The sequence below is a fragment of the Myxine glutinosa genome, chromosome 3, assembly GCF_964187855.1.
Source record: "Myxine glutinosa chromosome 3, kmMyxGlut1.1, whole genome shotgun sequence".
NCBI classification, from domain to species: domain Eukaryota; kingdom Metazoa; phylum Chordata; class Myxini; order Myxiniformes; family Myxinidae; genus Myxine; species Myxine glutinosa.
The window spans coordinates 165526276-165551950 of NC_136263.1; the positions used below are offsets into that span (position 1 = coordinate 165526276).

Sequence of the window (25675 nt, forward strand, 5' to 3'; positions counted from 1 at the left end):
GGTCTGGTGGTTTATTGTAAAATATAATGGCGACTCCAAAGGAGAAGGCTCAGTGCGTCAAATGGTTAATCGAGAAGAGATCCAACACACAAGTTCAGCATAATTTCCGTATCCGCCATCGTGGACTAGTGTCCGAGAGTGGAACAAGGGGTTTAAGGAGATTGGAAGTTGTCAGAAACAGAAAAGTATGGATCGACCAAGCACAAGTGCAGCAGATGTTGAACGAGTGCGTGAATCATTTCAACAAAGCCCCAGAAAATCAATCCGACGCACATCCAAAGAACTGGGACTACCAACCATCACTGTATACATGGTTTTACTTAAATAGACTGAAGTTTTATGCCTATAAAGGTGCAGATTCTGCAGGAACTCAAATCAAATGACAGACCCAAAAATGCAAGGTGTTTGCTTTGGAAATGCCAGGAAGGAGGAAACCAGGAAGAGGAAGGAAGAGGAACGACAGACGCGCTTTTCATTGTGAGGCAGTTGCAGGAGAAGTACATAGAGAAGAGGAAGAAGTTGTTTCTTGGGTTTATGGATCTGGAGAAAGCATTCGATAGGGTTCCACGCAAAGTATTGACATGGGCATTGAGGAAGTTAGGAGTGGAGGAATGGTTGATCAGAGTAGTGATGGCAATGTACAAAAGAACGTGCACAGCTGTAAGGACGAAGGACGGGAACAGTGGTGAGTTTGAGGTGAAGGTGGGAGTGCATCAGGGGTCGGTACTAAAAAAAAAAAAAAAAAAACACCTTTAGAGGCCATTTTTCCCCGCAAGCGGGGGTTGGCCTTTTTTGGGAACTGTGGTTGTTGTTGTTTTTCGGTCCCCTTTTTTAAGCAATGTTTTACGGCCGGATGCCCTTTATGACGCCAACCCTTTTTGCCGCCTTTAACGACACACAGGGAATTACCAGTGAACTGGTACTCAATTTGCCGACCTCGGAAGGATGACAGGCTGAGTCAACCCCCCTGGCGTTAATTCAGCAATTGACCGGGATTCGAACCCAGGATCCTAGGATCCTAAGCCGGCACCCGAGCCGCTAGCCAACACCAGTCCTAAGTCCACTACTATTTGTAGCTGTGATAGAGGTGCTGGTTCAGAATGTAAAGGAGGGTTTACCATGGGAGTTGTTGTATGCAGATGATCTGGTGTTGATTGCGGAAAGTATGGATGGACTGAAGGAAAAGATGAACAAGTGGAAGGAATGTATGGAGACAAAAGGTCTGAAGGTGAATATCGGAAAGACGAAGGTGATGGCAAGTGGTAAAGCATGTGGTGAGGTGGAAAGAACTGGGAAATGGCCCTGTGCTGTGTGTAGGAAGGGTGTCGGAGTGAACTCCATTCAATGTACAATGTGCGCTGAGTGGGTTCATCAAAAATGTAGTGGTCTGAGAGGGTCATTAACCAGTGTGGCAGCTACATTCAAATGTAAGGTGTGCACAGAGGGAGCTGCAGATGGAGGAAATGTTGAGTTGGATCTTGGAGACGGCGTGAAGCTGGAAGGTGTGAAAACATTTTGCTACCTCGGAGACCTGCTGAATGGAGAAGGTGGATCAGACTCGGCAACGGTTGCTCGAGTGAGATGTGCATGGAAGAAATTTCGGGAACTGAGTGGCGTGCTGATGATGAGGGGAGTGTCGTTGAAGCTGAAGGGAAAGGTGTATGCTGCATGTGTGAGAAGTGTTATGATTTATGGGAGCGAGACATGGGTAATGAACGTAGAGCAGCAACGAAGTTTGGGAAGGGTGGAAATGCGAATGGTTCGATGGATGTGCGGAGTATCGTTGAGAGAGAGGAAGACAAATGATGAGTTGCGAAAGATGATGGGAATAGAGCCTGTGATTGATGCTGTGATGAGGAACAGGTTGAGATGGTTTGGTCATGTGTTGAGGAAGGATGAAAGTGACTGGTTGAGAAGAGTGGTGGAAATGAATGTAGAAGGAAGTAGAGGACGGGGAAGACCGAGAAAGACTTGGCTAAAGATGGTGGAAGAAGAAATGCGGGCAAGGGGGTTAACAAGGAGAGATGCAGAAAATAGGGCAAAATGGAGAAGATTGTCATGGGGACCGCAAGGCTAACCCCCGCTCTAGTAGGGAAAATGGCCTTTAAAATGCATGTTGTTGTTGCTTTGGAAATGCTCGGTCACATAGAGGATGATGAAGATTACCTCAAAAAGATCATGTTCACAGACGAAGCTTGCTTTCGTGTATCAGGGAAGGCCATCCGGCACAATGTGAAGATAAGGTTGCTCGGAAAACCCCCCATGTGCTCATTGAACACATACGCGACAGTCCTAAGGTCAATATATGGTGTGGTCTTCTCCATGGCTGCTTGGTGGGTCCATTTTTCTTTGCAGAGGATACAATGACCTCCATAATTTAAAAGAAATTGTTGAAACGAAATGTTGGAAGGGTTCTCCATCCCACAGATTGAAGACCGACAAACAAATATCATTTTTCAACAGGATGGTGTTCCCCCTCATTGGTCGTTTGAGCCACCCTGAATGAAAAATTTTGGGTCGCTAGTTTGGCCAATACTGACCAACTGCCTGCACCCCCCCCCCCCCTCCTCACCAGACATAACCCTCCTTGATTTTCTTTTTTCTGTGTGGGTTTGTCAAAGATGTTCTGGACAACACCAAGGTGGAAAACCTGCAACATCTTCATTCTCGAGTTACATCTGCATGCGCATTGTTGGTACGCAAACATGCTAAACTGAACATTTCAAGAACTTCTGTACCGCCTTGAGGTCCTGCTCTCGAAAACCAGAGCTCACATTGAAGTGTATTGATGGTGTTCACAAAACTTTGAGTTTCTTTATCGTATAAACCAAAGAGTATCGTTGTATCACTTGTGCTAAATATAGTTACGGACGCAGTTTAGATGTTATTTACCGAGCGGTGGTATTGCCGCGACCGAACAGTTATTCCCCGACTAGACCCAGATTCCACCCAGACGTTGACCAAATCGCGCTATGCCAAATCAATGATGGAAAGGACGCGACGACTGGGAAAGAGGAAACGACGCAAGGGGTACAGTTCTCAAGACCTCTGGAGGAGGGTATAATTACAGTGGTGGAGAAAAGGGGGTAGATTACACGGCAGAGTGAGGTAAAAGACACAGAAGAGATGGGCACTTAAATACAATCTTATCTATTCCCGGACAGACCACAGACAAACGGAACAAGGCTGACTTACACAGGGATTGATGGCAGGGAGGGACAGGTAGTTCGATGGTACAAGGTGCACCTTGGCTCGGGGACAGGATAAAGCACGGTCCAGTCCAGAAGATGCGGGGAGGCCTCACAGCGCTCGGAGGGTACGTCTTCCTTGTTCCAAGCTCAGCGCGCATCTGACGTCACCTCCCTCTCCCTGCGCATGCTCAGCGGGGAGTGACACGCCCTCGGCTGGTTGGCTCCGCCCCACTGGGGCCGGTCCGATGCTTCCATTGGGTGCGGGGGATACCGGGCTCCTCCCTTGACGAGGAGCTGACAGGGAGCCCCTATTTGGTAACCCCGTCGAGCACATGTTCGATGGCGGCTCGTTGGGAAGGCCTGATGCCCTCCCAACACCCCCTACCAACCAAGCCGGAGTGAGGACGCGCACTTCCCGCGCCCGCCGCTGCCGTTGCTGTTGTTGTTGTTGTTGTTGTTGTTGCTGAACCGTGAGGAAGAGCTGCGGGGAGGTATTGGGAGGTCCTAAACTTCCTAACGGTGCCATACAATCACATTCTGGTGCAACGAAGGGTCAGAATTAATGGAAACGAGTCCTTAACTGACATAGACTAAGAATAACTAGCAAGATGTCCTATAGTTGTCTTACATGAGATGCGGTGAACCGGGGCACGACATTTAATGGGGGAAATAGGGGGAGGTCGGGTCTACAGAGTGTTGTTTACAGAAAATGGGACTAGGGAATGGGGGATTGGGGATAGTTGGGAAGTATTGAGGAAATAGGGGAATATTTACAAGCGGATATGGATGGATGCAAATCCCATATCCGCAACATTGCACCCTTCTCTACCTCGGGGCGTCCCGACCCGATAAATTTTTACCTACTTTAGTGTGGCACTCAGATGTAGTTCCCTCTACTATTAACTCAACCCTGAGTGCGACAGTTTTACAGATGTTCACAAATGAGTAAATATGTCCCCCTGCGACGTTGCACCCTTCTCCTAACAGAAACACACCCACAGGATAACTGAATCGCGGAAAGCATCCTCAAACTAAACATACAGCCGGTAGGGAGCATTATTTATACAACACTGATATTTACACTACGATCCAGGACCTGTTCTTTGAGGAACACATGCAGATGTTATGCATAGAGAGCGCACGCATGCCAGCATCGATACACCAACCCACGAGTGCCCTGTGGCCCTACGGCCTTTAATAATGTGCAGAGCACCCCATCCAAGCACCAAAAGCACCACCCCATTACGCAGAGTCAGCACCATCCGGTGCACCAATAAAGTGTTCAGTAACAATGCACCATCAAGTGTCCATGGTCACCGGTGGTGTCGCAGCCGGCCGATGTTCTGCCGCTGGTCTTGCCTTCTTGGAGTGCACTTGGCCTTCTGGCTTCTTTAGAAATAAAGAAAGGCGCCAACCGCGTCCATTTCTTAATTGTGGCCGTCAGGGGGCCAATTAAAAGTGGTTCACCTGTATGGCATAGGTGCCACGTTGACCCAGAGGTCCATCCACCGTTTGCCCTTCACGTGACTCGTGGTGGTCCCTCTCGGCTCTCCCCCCGTTGGTATTTTTGTGCACATAAGATTGTTCACGGTTCTGTTTAAATATTATTTAAATATGTATAACCTTTCCCCTTCAGTGTTTTACTCAGTGGTATTTTACAACACGCTGTTTTTCTTCCTATTTAAAAGGCTTTTCTCAATTTCCTCTCCAACTCATTCCACCTCAAAAAAAAGAAATTCAATATCTTATACGTCTCCCTCACTACATGGTCTAAATTCACAATCATTCCATCCCTCCTCCATCATTCTGAACCGGATTGCTAACTTGAAAATCACAACAAACCCAATTTGTTTTCAATGTTCGTCTTTCATTAATCATCCACTTTCTAAACTCCCCTCTTGCCCCTCCCATCCAAATCCCTCCCCTTGCACCTACACTCCTAAACTCCCCCCTTGCCCCGCCACTCTTAAACTCCCCCCCTACCCCTCCACTCCTGAACTCCCCCCTTGCCCTTCCACTCCTGAACTCCCCCCTTGCCCTTCCCCTCCTAAACTCCCCCCTCACTCCTCCCCTTCAAAACTCCCCCCCAACCCCTCCCATTCAAATCTCCCCCCATACCATTCCTCTCCAATTCTCCCTCCTCCCCCCTCCTCCTCAAAGCTGCCTCCTCCCCACTTCGTCTCCCTTCTATCTCATACCTCCACCCCCCCCCCCCAACCTTCTTCTTTCCTCTGCCCCCCCTCAAACAACCCCTCTCTGTGCCTCATCCCTTCACCTTCAAACCTTTCATCCTCCTCATCCTTCCCTTTCTTGGAACTCTTCTGCAATCGCTGACACACTAACAACTGCACTCCCTACCTCCCCCTCTCATCCTTCATCTTACCATACTCCTCCCCTCCCCTGTCCTGTACCCGATGCTCCCCCTCTCTCTTCATTAACGGTATGGACCTCAAACATCCGGGGCCTTCGCTCAAACCTGACTGATCTCTCCATACAGGTTGCTTCTGACAATCCAGACTTGATCTGCTTAACAGAGACTTTCCTCCTTCAAGATGTCTCTGATTCCTTAATATCTCTTCCTGGTTACTCCCTCCTCCGGTATGATAGACCTGAGCCTCGGCCTGGTGGTGGGGTGGCTATCTTTATCAAAAACTCTCTTTCCTCACTCTCCTTGCACTGCCCTCTCTCCTCCTCACCCCCAGGAGTACCTCTGGCCACGGCTTCCTCTCCGCTCCCACCTTTTGTTCATATGTGTTCTGTACCGTCCCCCAAACAGTCATGACTCCATCTACATTTCACTGTCTGACAACATGGACCAACTTCTATCCACTCATCCCAACTCTCTCTTCCTCATATGTGGTGACTTCAATTGTCATCATGCCACCTGGTTGGGTGTGGGTTCCTCTCTCACCAGTCATGGCACCTCAGCAAAGGACTTCTGTGACTCACTGGGATTGACACAATCTGTCAATTTCCCGACCCGGATCTCAGCCAATGGAGTATCTTCTCTTCTAGACTTGGTTATGACTAACTTCCCTGCTAATGTCTGCTGCTCTTCTTCTGCTCCAATCGGTTCTTCTGATCATGTGCTTGTCAAAGTGGACATCTCTCTGGCCATTCTCAGAGAGCCTCCTCTGCGTCGACGAGTCTGGCATTTCACTCAGGCCGACTGGGACGGTCTTCAAGCAGCCATCAATCGTCTGGATTGGTCTCCCATCTCCTCTGCCTCTGACATCAATTCTTCCTGGGAATTTTTCCAAAGCAAACTGATCTCTCTCATGCACAGATTTATCCCATCTCGCCTTCAGTTGTCTTACCCTTCCTCCCGTCCATGGTACACTGAATCTTGTGGTGAGGCAGTTGCCCTGAAACAACTTGCCTTTGCCTCTTGGAAGGCTAATCCAACTGAAGGAAATCTCAGTTCCTTCCACCAAGCTCGGAACAAGTGTGTGTCTACCCTCAGGAGTGCCAGGAAGCACTATCTCTCCTCACTCAAGAATGAACTCTCAAACCTGTCTCCTTCCTCCAAATCCTGGTGGCGTCTGGTCAAATCCGTTTCTGGTGTTTGTTCCCCCTCCATCCCCTCCCTTACCTCAAATGGCCACACAGTTGACATCGCACGTGACAAAGCCGAATGCCTCAACTCTGTGTTTGCCTCAAAATCCTTAGTCCCAAACCCATCTCTCTCTGTTCCCCCCTTTCCCAGTCGAACCAAACTGCTCCTGGACTCTGTGACCTTCTCTCCTGACAAGGTGGAGGAGTTTTTGTCAAACCTCGACTCTGATTCTGCAACTGGACCAGATGGCATCAGCCCACGGGTCCTAAAATCCTGCTCTGCCGCTCTATCTCACCCTCTCTCTGTTCTTTTCACCCTATCCTTTGCTCAAGGTCATCTGCCAGCATCCTGGAAATCAGCAAACATTACCGCTTTACACAAAAAAGGTGCAAAAACAGATCCTTGCAACTACAGACCAATCAGCCTGCTCCCAATTATCAGCAAAGTCATGGAATCCATCATTGCTTCGGATATGAAATCTTTCCTCTTCTCCAATGGCTTGATCTCTGATCATCAATTTGGTTTCAGACCAGGTCACTCTACTCTGGACATGCTGCTTCTGCTGTCTCAACAATGGATGGAGGTCCTCAATGCCAAACAGGAAATCAGAGCTGTCTCCCTTGACATATCACGTGCCTTCGATACGGTCTGGCACCCAGCTCTGCTCACCAAACTCTCCTCCTATGGTATCCATGGAAATCTCCATGCATGGCTTGCGGACTTCCTCTCTGGTCGTAGTCAACGTGTGGCCCTGAATGGATTTCTCTCATCTCCCCTTCCCGTTCAGGCTGGAGTTCCCCAAGGCAGTGTGCTGGGCCCTGTGCTTTTTCTGGTCTTTATCAATGATCTCTCCGACTCTGGAAAATCCTCTGTATCTCTTTGCTGATGACTCCACTCTCTGCCGCTCCATTCCTCTTCCCTCAGATCGGCAGTCTGCAGCCTCCTCACTCTCTGAAGACCTGGACAAAATCACAGACTGGTCAAACATGTGGAACATGTCTTTCAATCCTGACAAATCTCACACTCTTACTATGTCTCTCCGAAAAGATCGACTGGACAACCCTCCCATCTACTTTCTCAACAATCCTCTCCAAGAAGTTCTGTCGCTCAAGCTTTTGGGTCTCACCATCTGCCATGATCTTTCTTGGGAAAACCACATTTCCAAGCTGGCCTCCAAAGCCAGTCGCCGACTGGGCATCCTCCGTCGTGCGAAGTCCTTCCTAGGCACACCTGAGCTCCTCACCACATACAAGGCTTTCATCCGCAGCTCAATGGAATACTGTTCTCCCCTATGGGCTGGTGCTCCTGCTTCACACCTGGCTCGGCTTCACGCTGTTGAATCCAAAGCTTTCAGAATCAGTGGTATCTCCCGCGATGAAGCTATCTCTGAGGGCCTTTCACTCACTCACCGCAGGCAGGTAGGTGGTCTTTCTGTCTTCTACCGACTCCTCTCCGGCCTTGCTCCCCCAGCTCTCTCTGTGCTCTGTCCCCCAAATATTCCTACAGGTCGCACAAGATCTGCCAGCCACCCTCTGATGGTTAAACTGCCGAAATCTCGGCTCTCTGCTCACCTTCACTCTTTCATTCCTCTTTTCTCCCGCCTCTGGAACAAACTCCCACACTCACTTCAATCACACTCCTCCCTCCAGGTCTTCAAAACAGCTGTTCACCACCATCTCTTATCTTCCCCCATCCAAAACCTTGATCTTTTCTACCCCCACTAATTCACCCCAGATCCACCTTGTTTGAAATTCCAACTTCTTTCCTGGAAGTCTTGGCAGTGTCCATATGTTTTATACCTCTCCCACCCCGCCCCCCACCTTCCCATGCCTCCCCCCAAAGCCCTCTCCCTCCCACAGTTCTCTCGATGTCTCCATGTCTCTCGGTCCCTGCTCTCAAATGTTGTGTTTGTGTCCTTCCCCCTCTCTCCCCATCTTGTCTACCGCTCCCGATGTTATTTGTTTTGTGTGTCTGTTTTGTCTTTCTGTGTGATTAATGTTCGCTCTTTCACGAGCCTCGATCTTGTATACAAAAAATAAAAAATAAAAAAAAATAAAAAAATCCACGGGTGGTGCTTGACCGCAAAAGAACTGCGGTCCATTGTGGGCGGCCACAAAAATTGCGGTCCATATGGTGTATCGATCCAGGCAGCAAGCAGCGGAAGTACAGGCCCACAACTGCGGAGCCAGCACCTCTCTCTCCTCTCTCTCTGCCCCAAAGCCAGATCCTCGGAGGTGGGAGACAAAATAAGACAAGTGAGTAAGGTGGTAAGGGCGCAAAAGTGCACGCAATACAAGGTAATGCACACTGGGGGCACATGGGAACCAGGTGAGACAGGTACGTTCCTACCGTACGCCCCCCCCCCCCCCCCACCAGGTAACCTACATTGCCCCTCCCTTACCCCTTACTGTATCCACAAAACACAACACTACCCATAAACATCTACTTTACACATCAACAACGTCCCTACTGTCTTCCCCGTTCCTCCCATAAACCAAATTCGTCTTCTCTCCCTCCTAACCAATCAAATTTGCCATTTCCAACTCTCATCAAAATCTGCCATCTCCAACTCAACATCAAAATCTGCCATCACCAATTCATCATCAGTCCCTCCTAAGGAGGGAGAGATGGAATCACCCCAATGTCTTATCCACGTCGTGATGCGTCTCACAAATCCAAACAGCAATTCTCATTTCCTGCAACACAAAACAAAGAAAACACAGGTGTGGAGTCATCATCATCACCTCAGGCAAGTGGCTGCGTATGGTGCGACAGGTTCATCAATCCTAACTATTTCCTAAATGACTTTAACAACTTTCCATTACCCGGGGTCTTTCTCCTGCCAAACCATTGGCCCACTTACACTATGGGTTCTAAAAACCAATTCCCATTGACCAAACTGTGGTGCTTCTCAAGTTGGGGTCTCACTCCCCCGATTCATCACTCAGTGCCCCGCACAATTTTGGTGGCTGGGTCGTGTGACGCTCCTAGCTGGTCCGCCCACCTGCACACCTCCACCACTGTTGTTGCCTACCGAGCTCACCTGCTCCTCACCCTAACCTAACTAACTGGGGAAGGCCCTCTCGCACTCTCACCCCCTCAGTGCCCTCTCTGGCACGGGCTGCCCGATCCACACCCGGGATCCTCAGGCACCCACTGACACTAACGGCTCCCAGAGCCCACCTGCGGCCTCACCTGGCCGACATCTAACAGTGGCGGAGTGCCCAACCATTCACACTCATACTAACAGGCCACACGACCAGCCAATTTCACCACACCAATGCACCCATCCATAATACCATTCTGCAACCGCACCACAAATGCCAATATCCAACCACAATTTACCTATACCTTCTAACTATTCTTTAAACTACCCTCCCCAGGTACTCATGAGAAGGGGTCCACTCTTCCCCCATCCACACCACTCCGTACCACTTACTCTAACTCTCTCCACACCACTCATTCTCTGCTCCATATATTCCACACACCTGTACTTGCACACCTGTGCTCTCATACTTGGTGCCGCCTGCACCCTTCTCTCCCCCAAAGCTCCTTCATTCATTCAATACAATGCACAACCACAATCGTTCCTCATGCACTGCTCCATACACTTCCACGCTCAAAACCATTCACAATCACCTTCTCAAGCATTGCCTAGCAATTCCTCATTACACCAAGCCCGAGAGGCACCCATCGGCTGCACCACGGACGCACCCATCGGCTGCACCATGGACGCACCCACAGGCTGCACCACGGACACACGCACCGGCAGCACCACGGACACACCCACCGGCTGCACCACGGACACACGCACCGGCGGCACCATGGACAAACCCATCGGCTGCACCACGGACACGCACACCGGCGGCACCACGGACACACCCACCGGCTGCACCACGGACACGCGCACCGGCGGCACCATGAACACACCCATCAGCTGCACCACGGACACACGCACCGGCGGCACCACGGACACACCCACCGGCTGCACCACGGACACGCGCACCGGCGGCACCATGGACACACCCATCGGCTGCACCACGGACATACCCAACAGCTGCACCACGGACACACCCCCCGGCTCCCCCTCGGACGTACCCACCAAGCGTTCCACACACCTGTTCGTCACTTGCACCCCATGCAAGCTCATTCACTCAACACAATGTCACTCATCTCACACTTCTCACAATACGCTTCTGAATACACCTCCAACACTCACATGGCATCATCTAAACTACCTGTTGCCCTGCTAACTTAGTGCTCCCCGTCTTCCCTTTAAACTAAGCACATACCACGTCATTATCATCCACACTACCCTCTCTGCGTCCCCACTACAGGTGTCATTGTCACTACCTAATCTTAACTTCACCTAAGGTCATCTTCGCTAGATCCCTACACACAATATCCTAACCCACCCGGGCTAGTTTTCACTGCCATACACCCCATAATCTATAGCGCATCTGCCCCCTATTTGTGAGGGATGACAGAGTTGCCATCCCACCACATCGGGCATCTCCCACTACCAATTTTGCACATCAAATTTCAACAAATCAAAAATTTGCCAATCACTACCCATCATCTGCCAATCATTACTGCCAATCATCAAATTTTGTTTTTCTAATTTCGGGGCCAAAACACTATCCTCGTCACTCGTCTACTTATTAGATCCTCTCGGTGCGCCAATTCCCTTCTAAAGCTCGGCTTCGTACAGCCGAGCAATGAATGCGGGTTGTTTTGTGCCAGCGGCTGGATACGTCCCGCATTCGGGGCAGGGACGGGGGCTTACCCGGGCCGATGATCCCACGCACCACCTCGGCGTGGAGCCATCCAATGTCCCGATCTCGACCTGCCGGCACGTCTCAACAAAAAGTGGTCGCCATGACGACCCTTCCTATCGAGCTGCCCGCTCCGCCTAGTTGAGCACGGACGTGGCCGTTCCAAGCGAGGCCCAGCGTGGATCGCGTACGGCGGTCCCTTCGAACCCGCCGTGGCTCGGATCCCCGCTGGTTCTCGCGGCACGCGAAGCCCGGCACGCACCGAGGGCCCGATTCGGCTAAAAGTCGCTCTAACCGCTAACCCGGTTACCGTCGATGCCTCACCTGCATGCTTACACGCATACGCTACCCCTTTCTTGCTCATACCTCCAGCTGTTCCCATGCTCCTCGTACCTTTCCTTACACACCTCGGTACACTCATTCCGCTCACAGACTTGGTCACACACCTGACCACCGAACACCTTGGCACACATTCGTCGCTCGCACACCTCACCAACACACCTCTTCGCGCCCCCTCCTCGGTCACCTCCTCTGTGACAATCACAGGTGTGCTCTCACTCGCACACCCAACCACGTGCCTCACTACCAATTCCAGCGTGCATTCCCACACACGCTCTACCATTCCAGGTGTGCTTCCTTTCTCACCTGACACAACCAACTCACGCTCCGTGTCACTCTTACGACTCTCACCTCCACTCTTGACAGCGCACTCACCCTTACTCTCGACAGCACACTCTTTCCTCATGCACCCGTCCGTTACACACCTTTCTCGCGCACACTCTCCCGTTACACCCTCTGTAACACTCACCACAGGTGTACACTCTTCCTTACTTTTGACAGCGCACTCTTTCCCCATGCACCCCAGAGTCGGACTTTCTCGCACACCTCCTTTTTCGCACATCAGACCTGTCGCACACTTCACCAACGGCCTCTCACGAACACCCGGGTCCATCTCGACCCCCAAGCTTATTAAATCACCTGGCGCATCATACGCACGACCATATTGGTCACCACTTACACCGGGTCCTCTTTCTCTTCGCTTCTCCTCCATCACCTGCGAATCCCTCATCAGGTTAATGAGCACATCATCACGATCCGAACACAGACTTTGGACCAATTCTTTTACTTCCTCCTTTATCTCTTTCTTATCCTCTCTCCGTCGCTTCTTAATTTCGCTCACCCCTTCCTCCACTTCTTCTAATTTCTGCTTCACCTCCTTCATCTCCTCGTGCGCCCCTTAAGTTCTTCCTCTAACTCCACCTTATTTTTTTCTATGTGCTCCCGCACCTCCCGCTCTTTAACCTCCATCACCTCTACCACCTTTTTCATTTTCCTCGTCAGGTCCTCATGTACCATCTGACACGCTTTTTTAATTACCCCTACGTCCTTTTTCATCTCCTTCTGTGTCGATTTTAAACCCTCTATTACCGCTGTGTTCTTCTTTACCTGGTCCCCCAACTCCTTTTGTCCCACTGTCAGTTGTTCTACTCCCAGCGTCAACTCCTCTATACCACCTTGCAATTTTACAGTCCCCTTTCTCACCTCCTTCTCCATGCGCTCCTCAGTGCCTCACCTCCTCGCACACTCCTCCGACCTCCTCACTCACACCTCTTCTGATCTCCTCTCCCATCACTTGCATCTCCTGCCCAGATGCCACCCTCATCTGCTCCATTTCCTCCCTGTGAGCATCCAATTTAGTTTCTACCCCCATTCTGACCCCCTCTATCTGCTGCCACATTTTTTTAACTTCCCTTTCCGCTTGGTCCCTCATGTCCCTCAATTTGCCTTCCATACTGTTTTCTAACCCCTCTAACCCCTTTTTCATCCCTTCCATTTGATTCTCTTGAGCGGCCATTCTGTTTTCTACCCCCGTTAACCCCTCCTGTATTTCCCCTAATCTATTGTCTAATCCCTCTATTCTACTCCCTAACCCTCCGATCTGGGCCCCCATGTCATTCCTCAATTTCTCGCTATTGGACCCCATCCTTTGTTCTAACCGTTGGCTATTGGCCCCCATGTCCTCCCTTAATTGCTTGCCCATTCTTTGTTCCAATTGTTCGCTATTCTGGGCCATAAGGGCCTTTATTTGTATTAAAAAAAGGTTCAAATCCACCAGCGGCGCTGCTACGGTCGCGGGCGCGGTCGCCGTAGCCATTTGCGAGGCGCCATTTTTCGCGCCCGTAACCTCGTGCGCGAGGACGCCATTTTGCGAACCTGCCGCCCTCACTGCTTCGCTCTCCTCATGTCCCTCAATTTGGTCCTGGATCGACCCTGCCTCACTCTCCTCTACCGGAACCCAGCCGTCTTGATCTCCCATAGAGCGACTTTCAAAATTCGGGTTTTTTGTAAAACAAAATCAAATTTCGGTGACTTATAATTTTGAGCGCGTTAAGCGCGCTTCGGGTCCGTATCTCACTCCCGGCACCAATTGTTACGGACACGGTTTAGATGTTATTTACCGAGCGGTGGTATTGCCGCGACCGAACAGTTATTCCCCGACTAGACCCCGATTCCACCCAGACGTTGACCAAATCGTGCTATGCCAAATCGATGATGGAAAGGACGTGACGACTGGGAAAGAGGAAACGACGCAAGGGGTACAGTTCTCAAGACCTCCGGAGGAGGGTATAATTACAGTGGTGGAGAAAAGGGGGTAGATTACACGGCAGAGTGAGGTAAAAGACACAGAAGAGATGGGCACTTAAATACAATCTTATCTATTCCCGGACAGACCACAGACAAACGGAACAAGGCTGACTTACACAGGGATTGATGGCAGGGAGGGACAGGTAGTTCGATGGTACAAGGTGCACCTTGGCTCGGGGACAGGATAAAGCACGGTCCAGTCCAGAAGATGCGGGGAGGCCTCACAGCGCTCGGAGGGTACGTCTTGCTTGCTCCAAGCTCAGCGTGCATCTGACGTCACCTCCCTCTCCCTGCGCATGCTCAGCGGGCAGTGACACGCCCTCGGCTGGTTGGCTCCGCCCCACTGGGGCCGGTCCGACGCTTCCATTGGGTGCGGGGGTTACCCGGCTCCTCCCTTGACGAGGAGCTGACAGGGAGCCCCTATTTGGTAACCCCGTCGAGCACATGTTCGATGGCGGCTCGTTGGGAAGGCCTGATGCCCTCCCAACACCCCCTACCAACCAAGCCGGAGTGAGGACGCGCACTTCCCGCGCCCGCCGCTGCCGTTGCTGTTGTTGTTGTTGTTGTTGCTGAACCATGAGGAAGAGCTGCGGGGAGGTATTGGGAGGTCCTAAACTTCCTAACGGTGCCATACAATCACATTCTGGTGCAACAAAGGGTCAGAATTAATGGAAACGAGTCCTTAACTGACATAGACTAAGAATAACTAGCAAGATGTCCTATAGTTGTTTTACATGAGATGCGGTGAACCTGGGCACGACATTTAATGGGGGAAATAGGGGGAGGTCGGGTCTACAGAGTGTTGTTTACAGAAAATGGGACTAGGGAATGGGGGATTGGGGATAGTTGGGAAGTATTGAGGAAATAGGGGAATATTTACAAGCGGATATGGATGGATGCAAATCCCATATCCGCAACAATATTAACAACCATAGTGATCTGGGTCTTTTTGGAACACCTTGTAGAAGTGTTATTTTTTTGTTAATTTTTACATCCCCCCCCCCCCCCCCCCCCCCTCTGAAGTGCAATGAGCATGATGTTGGCATGCTCGTGGGCACCTCTCCTGAACTTGTCTCACCTTTGACTATCCGTTCCTGTAACAATAGTTGTGCACCCGTTTGAGGCTCCATAGTTACATGTGGAGCAGCTATTAGTGAGTGATTTATGTACTGTTTAATGGTGCAATTCAGGTGATTTATAGATTAAACACGAATGGGAGAAAGTGATACACACGAGGATAAAGGAAAGGGTGCCAGAAATCTAACTATACACATGGTTCTGATCAATGCTATATGACATTTAATAACGCTTATTCTGACATTCATTCGTTTGGAATCAATAACCCTTGTCATTTTGGGGATGGCTCTAACATAACTAAATAAATTCACCATGGAAATTCCACGTATTGTAAAATGTAACTTCAAGACCTCAACTGCCCCCACCTCCACCCTCACAAACCCCAAGTCCTCAACATCTGGCTCCCATCCCCAAATCCTCATGTTCCCCATCCTAACCCTGAGGCATCAATCCTCTGCCCCAACCAAGCCTTCAAACAATCCCCCACCCGTCACGGTTGCCTTTCCAACTCAATCCCACGAGATATGTGTCCATGAGCAGGTCATGTCCCATCATGGTCGACTGTCCAATTCACAGTCCCACAATATATGCACAGAAGATATGTGACCATGAGCATGTCATGGTCCATCACGGATGCCTGTCCAACTCACAATTCTTTTTTAAATTTTTTTTGTATACAGGATCGAGGCTTGTGTAGGAGCTAACATCAATCAAAAAAAACCCAAAAACGCACAAACAAAACATACAATAAAGGGAGCGGGACGCAAGATGGGGAGAGCGAGGGAAGCACACAAGTACAACAGCAGAGAACAGGGACATCGGAAGATCTGTGGGAGGGAGAGGGCTTGGGGGGAGGAGGCATGGGAAGGCGGGGGTGGGAGGAGGGGGTGAGAGAAGTATAAAACACGTGGACACCGCTAGAACTTCCAGGATTTGAATTAACGGGGGTAGAAGAGATCAAGGTTTCGAATGGGGGAAGATAAGAGATGGTGGCGAACAGCTGTTTTAAAGACCTGGAGGGAGGAGTGGGATTGAAGAGAGTGAGGGAGTTTGTTCCAGAGGTGGGAGTAAAGAGGAATGAAGGAGTGAAGGTGAGCAGAGAGTCTTGATTTTGGCATGGCAATTTTACCATGAGAGGGTTGCTGGCAGATCTTGTGCGACCTGTAGGAATATTTGGGGGACAGAGGACAGATAGAGCTGGGGGGAGCAAGGCTGGATAGGAGTCGGTAGAAGAAAGAAAAACCACCTACGTGCCTGCTGTGAGTGAGTGAAAGGCCCTCGGAGTTAGCTTCATCGCGGGAGATTCCAATGATTCTGAAAGCTTTGGTTTCAACAGCGTGATGACGAGCTAGGTGTGAGGCAGGAGCACCAGCCCAGAGGGGAGAAGAGTATTCCATTGAGCTGCGGATGGAAGCCTTGTATGTGGTGAGGAGCTCAGGTGTGCCAAAGAAGGACTTCGCATGACGGAGAATGCCCAGTCGGCGACTGGCTTTGGAGGCCAGCTTGGAAATGTGATTTTCCCAGGAAAGATCATTGCAGATAGTGACACCCAAAAGCTTGAGTGACAGAACTTCTTGGAGAGGATTGTTCAGAAAGTGGATGGGAGGGTTGTCCAGTCGGTCTTTTCGGAGAGACATAGTAAGAGTGTGAGATTTGTCAGGATTGAAAGACATGTTCCACTTGTTTGACCAGTCTGTGATTTTGTCCAGGTCTTCAGAGAGTGAGGTGGCTGCACACTGTATGATATGACAATTGTATTGAATGTCAATTGTATGATATGCAAAGAAGCTATGTGAGCATGAGCAGTCATAGTCCGTCACGGTTGCCTGTTCAACTCAAGAATCTCACGAGATATGCACAAAATATATGTGACCATGACCATGTGACATGGCACGTCTTGGGCGCCTGTCCAACTCACAATCCCACGAGTCATGTGACAATAAACGACCCAAGACCAATTATCTTCTTCCTGATGTGTATATACACATCGTTATTAAGTAAATAATGACCTCGGAGAAATTTATCATGACATAGTTTTAATCTACGCTTGAGAGAATACCACATACAGTCGTGGCCAAAAATATTGGCACCCTTGCACTTTTTTCAAATAACTCACAATTTTCTCGAAAAATATGCTGAAATTGACAAAAGTATTTGGTCTCCACAATTCTTTATTTCACTGTTAAAATTAAAAAACCTTTGTTTTTTTTATTCAGAACTTCATATATCCTTTTAAATCAGAAAATGAAATGAAATGGCATTGACAAAATTATTGACACCCGAGACTTAATATTTGGTAGCACAGCCTTTGGACAAAATAACTGCAGTCAAGCGCTTTCTACACCTCTCTACTGGCAGTTTGTCCCACTCTTCTTGTGCAAACTGCTCCAGTTCTCCCAGATTTGAAGGGTGCCTTCTCCCAACTGCTGTTTTCAGATCTCCCCACAGGTGTTAAATGGGATTTAGATCTGGACTCATTGCTGGCCACTTCAGAACAGTCCAGCGTTTTGTCTTGAACAATTCATGGGTGCTTTTTGAAGTGTGTTTGGAGTCATTGACCTGCTGCAAAACCCATGACCTTCGACGGAGACTCAGCTTTCTGACACTGGGTTGAACATTGCGCACCAAAATGCCTTGGTAAACTCCTGATTTCATGATGCCATGCACACATTCAAGGCACCCAGTGCCAGAGGCAGCACAGAAACCCCAAAACATCACTGAACCTCCATGTTTGACTCTAAGGAAAGTGTTCTTTTCTTTGAAGGTTTCATTTTGTTTTCTATAAACATGGAGATGATGTGATTTACCAAAAAGCTCTAATTTGGTCTCATCTGTCCATAGGACATTCTCCCAGAAGGATTTTAGCATGTTCAGTTGTGTTTTGGCAAACCCCAGTCAGGCTTTCTCAGCAGTGGGGTCCTCCTGGGTCTGCTACCATAGAACCCCTTTTCATTGAGTTCGCGACGGATGGTGCAAGTTGAAACTGTCGTACCTTGTGTCTGAAGGTCAGCTTGAATCTGTTTGGCGGTTGATCAAGGTGCTTTCTCGACCATTCAAACAATCCTTCGCTGCCATCTTCGATCAAGTGTTCTCTTGCGGCCACATCCAGGGAGGTTGGCTGCAGTGCCATGGGCCTTAAACTTCCTGATAACATTGTGTATGGTGGACACAAGATCAAGGTCTCTGGAGATGGACTTGGAGCCTTGAGATTGTCTATGCTTGGCTACAATCTTGTGTCTGACCTCCTCAGAGAATTCTCTGGTTTTCTTTCTTTTCTCCATGCTCATTGCAGTACACACAGTGACACAAAACAGCAGAATAACTCCTTTTTTCTATTCAAACTGGTTTAGTGAGTGATTTTGATATTGCAGGCACCTGCAACTCACCACAGGTGAGTTAAATTCCAAAGTAAAGGAGAATCACCTGCTTGAAATCTAATTATTTCTCACAACTTCTAAAAGCTGCCAATAATATTGTTACATGTATGGGGGTAGGTAATGAAATACCGTAGTCGAGATAGAATTGTATAGACGAGCATGCTCCGTATGCCGTAAAGCCACCTCAATGTATTTAAGTTAGGACCAGATGTCCGTGTAAGCGTTAAGTGTCTCCATGTGAGGGGTGGAGCTATGCTAATTAGTTTTGGCCTATGGATAAGTTCCCAGTGTGTAATTGCCCTTGTGATTTTTCCCTTCATTCTTACAAAGCACACTCGGCTAGCCATGCGACCAGCCCATGATTAAAATAACATAATCGCCGACGGTACCCAGACACTGTGACACCACCCAGCCGAAACTTCTCGATGGGCGCCAAGTGTGGTTGTGAGGCCACGCCCCGAAGGATGATTGGGTGGGACGAATGGAGCGCAGGTGAAATCAGAGAGAACGTTCGAGACATTCGGAGCAAAAAAAAGGAAAGCACCGCCATTTTGCCTTGCTCCTGGTCTGGGCTCTGGGCACGAGCAGTCGCATTCTCTCACGCTGTTCCTCGCATGGTAAAAGGCAGTCACAATCGCATTCGCTCTCTCTGTTCTGGACGTTGGTGAAGACAGACGCATCCCTCTCTCTCTCTTGGTGTTGGCTCGTGACGGCTGCGTTTCGTGTCGTGGTTTGCGACACAGTCCTATGTAACAGAGTGGCAGAAGTTGGAAGTGGGGATCCGGATGGGATGTATCATTTCCCCTATTTTGTTTGTGCTGGTTATGGAGATTTTGATACGTGCGGTGAGTGGAAAGCCCGCTTGGAGTTTGCAAAAAAGCACCTAAAGGACTCTCAGACTGTGAGAAACAAGATTCTGTGGGCTTTCATGTGTCTTTCACTGAGGAGAGGCTTCCGTCTGGCCACTCTGCCATAAAGCCCAGATCGGTGGAGTGTTGCAGTGATGGTTGTCCTTCTGGAAGTTTGTCCCATCTCCACACAGGATCTCTGGAGCTCAGCCAGAGTGACCATCGGGTTCTTGCTCACCTCTCTTACCAAGGCCCTTCTCCCCCGATTGCTCAGTTTGGCCAGGCGGCCAGCTCTAGGAAGAGTCCTGGTTGTTCCAAACTTCTTCCATTTAAGAATTATGGAGGCTGCTATGCTCTTGGGAACCTTTAATGCAGCAGAATTTTTTTGTAGGCTTCCCCAGATCTGTGCCTCGACACAATCCTGTCTCTGAGCTCTGCAGTCAGTTCCTTCGACCTCATGGCTTGGTTTTTGCTCTGATATGCATTGTCAGCTGTGAGACCTTATATGGACAGGTGTGTGCCTCTCCAAATCATGTCCAATCAATTGAATTTACCACAGGTGGACTCCAATCTAGGTGTAGAAACATCTCAAAGATGATCAAGAGAAATGGGAGGCACCTGAGTTAAATTTCAAGTGTTGTAGCAAAGGGTATGAATACTTATGTAAATGTGATATTTCAGTTTTTTCTTTTTAGTAAATTTGCAAAACTTTCTAAAATCCTGTTTTCTCTTTGTCATTATGGGGTATTGAGTGTAGATTGATGAGGGAAAAAATGAATTCAAACGATTTCAGCATAAGGCTGCAACATAACAAAATGTGAAAAAAGTGAAGGGGTCTGAATACTTTCTGAATGCACTGTATATACATATATATATATATATATATATATATATATATATATATATATATATATATAACTGTAAGAAATAGTAGAAACTCCAAAGTACGAGCAGGGCGTCTCATTTGTATTGAATATATAATCGTTAGATTAAATAAGACGCGGACGTAGCTTCAGGACGTCGATCTTTAATTGTCGACCAAGCTTTCGACCAACAAAGGTCTTCTTCTGAGTCTACAAAAACAGCAGGCATGTATATCAGTCAAGCGTGTATGGTGATATGTGTGTGAGATGTGTGACGTGTGTAGAAAATGCATACAGAAGGAAGAGCCACGCCAAAGCTCACTCACCAGCCCCAAGTTCAACGGAAGTGACCGTTTGCGTTACGGTCACTTCCGTTAGGGTGCACGTGCATATACAAATATAGAGATATACATACATAAACACACAAGCATATATTCATATCCCATTTATATTCATATAATATATTTATATATTTATATAAATGACATATAAAGGTAGAATGAATGAATGAATGAATGATGAATGAATGAATGGGTTACGGTTAACAATTTGATTGGGTTGATGTGGGAACATGCTTTAGTCATCAAAATTTATGCCATGAGGGACTTTTGTCCGAAGTTTGTGTATCCAAAAGGACTCACGTTTCAGAATCGTGGTGTGTGATCGATTTGTGATTGATTCAATGGCAGAGATCTGAATGTCATTTATAGAGTGATCCGGTTGATTAAAGTGTATCGTGTAAGGTAGAGATTTGCCCTGACTGGTGTGGAAGTTATTGATTTCTGACCGGGTGTTATTAAATCGTGTGTAGAGTGTATTTTCAGTTTTTCCAACATATTGTTTGGTGCACTTTTGGCAAGTGATTAGGTATATACATACATACATATGTATGGGGTTAAAGTCCCCAGCAATGTACAGTATCACCTCCATCTCCGCCACTCTCATCATCCCCTGTAGTGCGTCCCTGAATTATTTTTCCTCCACCCCACTCCTTCCCATAAACCATAAACCAACATAACACACACATAATTTGCCTCTATCACCACCCATGACAGAACTATCTGACCCTCCCATATTTCCACTCTGATCACCTGCTTGCTGATCTCTTCCAATGTTATTATTCCCACACCACTACTCCTTCCATCCCCAATTGCGTGCAACATCTTGTATCCTCCTACCAACCTCCTTGCCCTGTCTCCTTTCCATCTAGTCTCCAGCATGCTCAACACTTCCAAATCTGCATCATCTCTACCACCTCCTCCCCCAACCACATTGATCCCACATTCAAACGACCGAGCCTGACCTCGCCTCAGAACTGATGCCTTCTGGCAGAACTAGTACCATCTTGATCAATGTGGGACACTCAGGTCATCAACAGCAGCATTGCCCAGGTTGACCTGCTGGACCTACTACCCTTACCTGTTTTTTTTTTGTTTGTTTTTTTGTTTTTGTATACAGAATCGAGGCTCGTGAAAGAGCTAACATTTATCACACAAACAAATCAAACAGACAAACAAACAAAGTATATAAAAAGGGGAGCGGTAGACAAAATGGAGAGAGAATGGGGAAGCACATAAACACAACATTTGAGAGCAGGGACATCGGGAATGTGTGGGAGGGAGAGGGCTTGGGGGGAGGCGGTGTGGGAAGGGGGGGCGGGTGGGAGAAGTATAAACACAAGGTCACCAAGGACTTCCAGGAAAGAAGTTGGTATTTCAAAAAAGTGGATTTGGGGTGAAATTAGCGGGGGTAGAAAAGATCAAGGTTTTGGATGGGGGAAGATAAGAGATGGTGTGGAACAGCTGTTTTAAAGACCTGGAAGGGGGAGTGGGATTAAAGAGAGTGAGGGAGTTTGTTCCAGAGGCTGGAGAAAAGAGGAATGAAGGAGTGAAGGTGAGCAGAGAGTCTTGATTTTGGCAGTTTAACCATAAGAGGGTTGCAGGCAGATCTTGTGCGACCTGTAGGAATATTTGGGGGACAGAGCCCAGAGAGAGCTGGAGGAGCAAGGCCGGAGAGGAGTCGGTAGAAGACAGAAAGAACACGAACCTGCCTGCAGTGAGTAAGTGAAAGGCCTTCGGAGGTAGCTTCATCGCGGGAGATTCCAATGATTCTGAACGTTTTGGTTTCAACAGCGTGAAGACGAGCTAGGTGTGAGGCAGGAGCACCAGCCCAGAGGGGGGAACAGTATTCCATTGAGCTGCGGATGAAAGCCTTGTATGTGGTGAGGAGCTCAGGTGTGCTAAGGAAGGATTTCACATGACAGAGGATGCCCAGTCGGCGAATGGCTTTGGAGGCCAGATTTGAAATGTGGTTTTCCCAGGAAAGATCATGGCAGATAGTGAGACCCAAAAGCTTGAGTGACAGAACTTCTTGGAGAGGATTATTCAGAAAGTGGATGGGAGGGTTGTCCAGTCGGTCTTTTCGGAGAGACATCGTAAGAGTGTGAGATTTGTCAGGATTGGAAAACATGTTCCACTTGTTTGCCCATTCTGTGATTTTGTCCAGGTCTGCAGATAGTGAGGAGGCTGCAGACTGCCGATCTGAGGGATGAGGAATGGAGCGGCAGAGAGTGGAGTCATCAGCAAAGAGATAGAGAGGATTTTCAAGAGAATCGGAGAGATCATTGATGAAGACCAGAAAAAGCACAGGGCCCAGAACACTGCCTTGGGGAACTCCAGCCTGAACAGGAAGAGGAGATGAGAGAAACCCATTCAGGGCGACACGTTGACTACGACTAGAGAGGAAGTCCGCAAGCCATGCGTGGAGATTTCCATGGATACCAAAGGAGGAGAGTTTGGTGAGCAGAGCGGGGTGCCAGACCGTATCGATGGCACGTGATATGTTAAGGGAGACAGCTCTAATTTCCTGTTTGGCATTGAGGACCTCCATCCATTGTTGAGACAGCAGAAGCAGCATGTCCAGAGTAGAGTGACCCGGTCTGAAACCAAATTGATGATCAGAGATCAAGCCATTGGAGAAGAGGAAAGATTTCATATCCGAAGCAATGATGGAATCCATGACTTTGCTGATAATTGGGAGAAGGCTGATTGGTCTGTAGTTGCTCAGAACTGTTTTTGCACCTTTTTTGTGTAAAGCGGTGATGGTAAAATCCTAACACGATGGTAAAATCTATATGCATAGAAATACCAGGAAATAAAATCTGACCTTCTGGACTCATATGCATCTTTTGATCTCGAATCCACATTTGTTGAGTATACAGCAATAACAAATTTGACTTCATTGTTACAATACTTATGGAGGGCACTCTACGTCCATGTGTGTGCACACACACCTTTAGGGGGCTTTTGTTATTTCCCTTTGTGTTAAGTATAATTATGTATTTACTGTGTCTTCATATGCAGGATTTCAGTTTCTGTTGTCTTGTGTTGAATAAAGTGTATTTATTTCCCAATGTCCTCCATGCATCTTCCTGCCTTCCCTCCCCATAAACTGTTTATATAAGTCGTTAATTAATTATATAAGTTGTTTACAATAGATCAAATTAGGGGCACTAATGCATTCTCCGATGGGGTTTGTTTTGCGGCCAAATTCAGCCTTAAGCCGGCCATCCTCGAGGGGAACGACCTTGGTGTGTTCGATCCCCGCCCAACATCGTTTGCGGTTTTGGGTGGGAGCTGTTCACAGAACGTATATACACAAACATTTGAACTGAGCTCTGAGTCGATTAATCCCATCTTTATTGGTCCAACCTGTGGAATGACAGTGTTCGCCGATCGCACACCCGAAGGCAATGGAAAGAGAATAACAACAAAAGTGACTATAAAATAAAAACACATTGCCCCACCACATATCTCTGTAATTGGGTTTTTATTACATTGTAGTTATTTTGGCACTGTGTGCCATGACTCAAGTGTGAGTTGTTTGGTGAACTGGCAAGAAACTTTGCTTCAATCAAAAATGACTACTGCCAAAGTCATTTTGTGGTCTTTTAATGATTTTATTTGTGAACAAAATTTTGGCAAACTTTAATTTATGATTAGCCAGCAGGTTGACCGGATGTGAATTATGAGACATGATCACTCATGTTATAACATTCGCTTCAAATTCCTCATTTTAGGCTTATGACAAGCAATATTATTATGTAATCTGAAGGCAATCTCAAAGATTTCACACTTATTCCGAATGAAAAAACATCTCTTGAACCAACGAGCGATAATTATTATTTTTGCAAGGTTAGGAAATAGTTTTCTTGACAATCATAGGGGATGACTTTTGTTTGCCATTTATGATTTATTGTGATAACGATCAATGTAACTATATATGATTGTCAAATACAACAACTTCAATGGAAGAAATGTGTAACTGCATCTCTTCTCATTCCTCTTACTCATTGCTCTTTTTCAAGATCATCCTCTTCATAGCAAAATTCTGCAAAAACAAGTCACACAATTGTCACACAATGTTGTATTATAGTTTATTGATAAACATTGTGATGTGTTCTGCATCAATATATTTACATATATGTGAAAATATGTTTGGTCACAATCCCTTCAACGGTTTCGGAGAAGAAGTTGCAAGTGTTTACGGACAGACTGACGGATGGACGGATGACGCACCATTGCATGAGCTCCCCTGAACCTTGTTCCAGGTGAGCTATAAATCGGACCCTGAGGGGTCTACTGGTGGGGTTGACCCCCCAAAATAGGTATTTGCTTTTTTCTCAGAAACTACACACACAATTGCGACGAAACTTGACCTTTATAAATGTGCTCACCAGTGGCGTCCTGAGGGTGTGTGGCATTAAAAAAAATTTTTTTAAATAACGTAATTTTTCCACTCCCCCTCCCCCAAACCTCCTCTCGTCCATCCTCCCCCCCCTCTCCCACCCCCTGCTTCCACGTCCCTCTCCCAAATTATCAACCGCAGTAGCTGTTGGTAATAGGGCATAGACATAAGGAAACTAGGTTATTTATATTTCAATATTAATTAATTGACCATTGACCATTCCAGGCGATGCAGTGTGCCAAAACAAAGATGAAAAGAACACTTAATGTCAGTTCAAATATTTATTAAACTAGGGGGCCCGTTGGTCCATTGGACCAAATTTTAATTGGGCACTTTTGGATCTTCTGGGACTTTTGGGTCTTTGGGGACTTTTGGGTGTTTGTGGACTTTTGAGTCATCTGGGTCCTTGGGAGAGGGAGGGGTGAGGAAGGGGGTAGGGGGAGTGGAAGGGGGAGTGGAAGGGGGAGTGGTGCGAGAGGTGAGGGGAGAGGGAGGGGAAAGATACACTACATATACATCTATTTTTGTGGGGGGGGAGGGAGGAGAGGAGGTGGCTTTGACAGGCCCCTCCGTTTGACACGGTACACATTTACATA

The 25675-nt window shown here is 48.0% G+C and overlaps 1 protein-coding gene across 5 annotated transcripts in view; it reads right to left on the reverse strand.

Moving 5' to 3' along the window:
- Positions 1 to 24014: 24014 nt before the first annotated feature.
- The window catches only part of LOC137423078 (uncharacterized), a 118129-nt gene continuing 116468 nt past the window's right edge, over positions 24015 to 25675 (reverse strand). For all 5 annotated transcript variants that reach the window (XM_078774713.1, XM_068109870.2, XM_078774712.1 and 2 more), the window contains one exon: positions 24015 to 24722. In XM_078774713.1, coding sequence (XP_078630839.1) covers positions 24682 to 24722 — 41 coding nt within the window. In that variant the 3' untranslated portion in view covers positions 24015 to 24681. The remainder of the gene's footprint in view (positions 24723 to 25675) is intronic.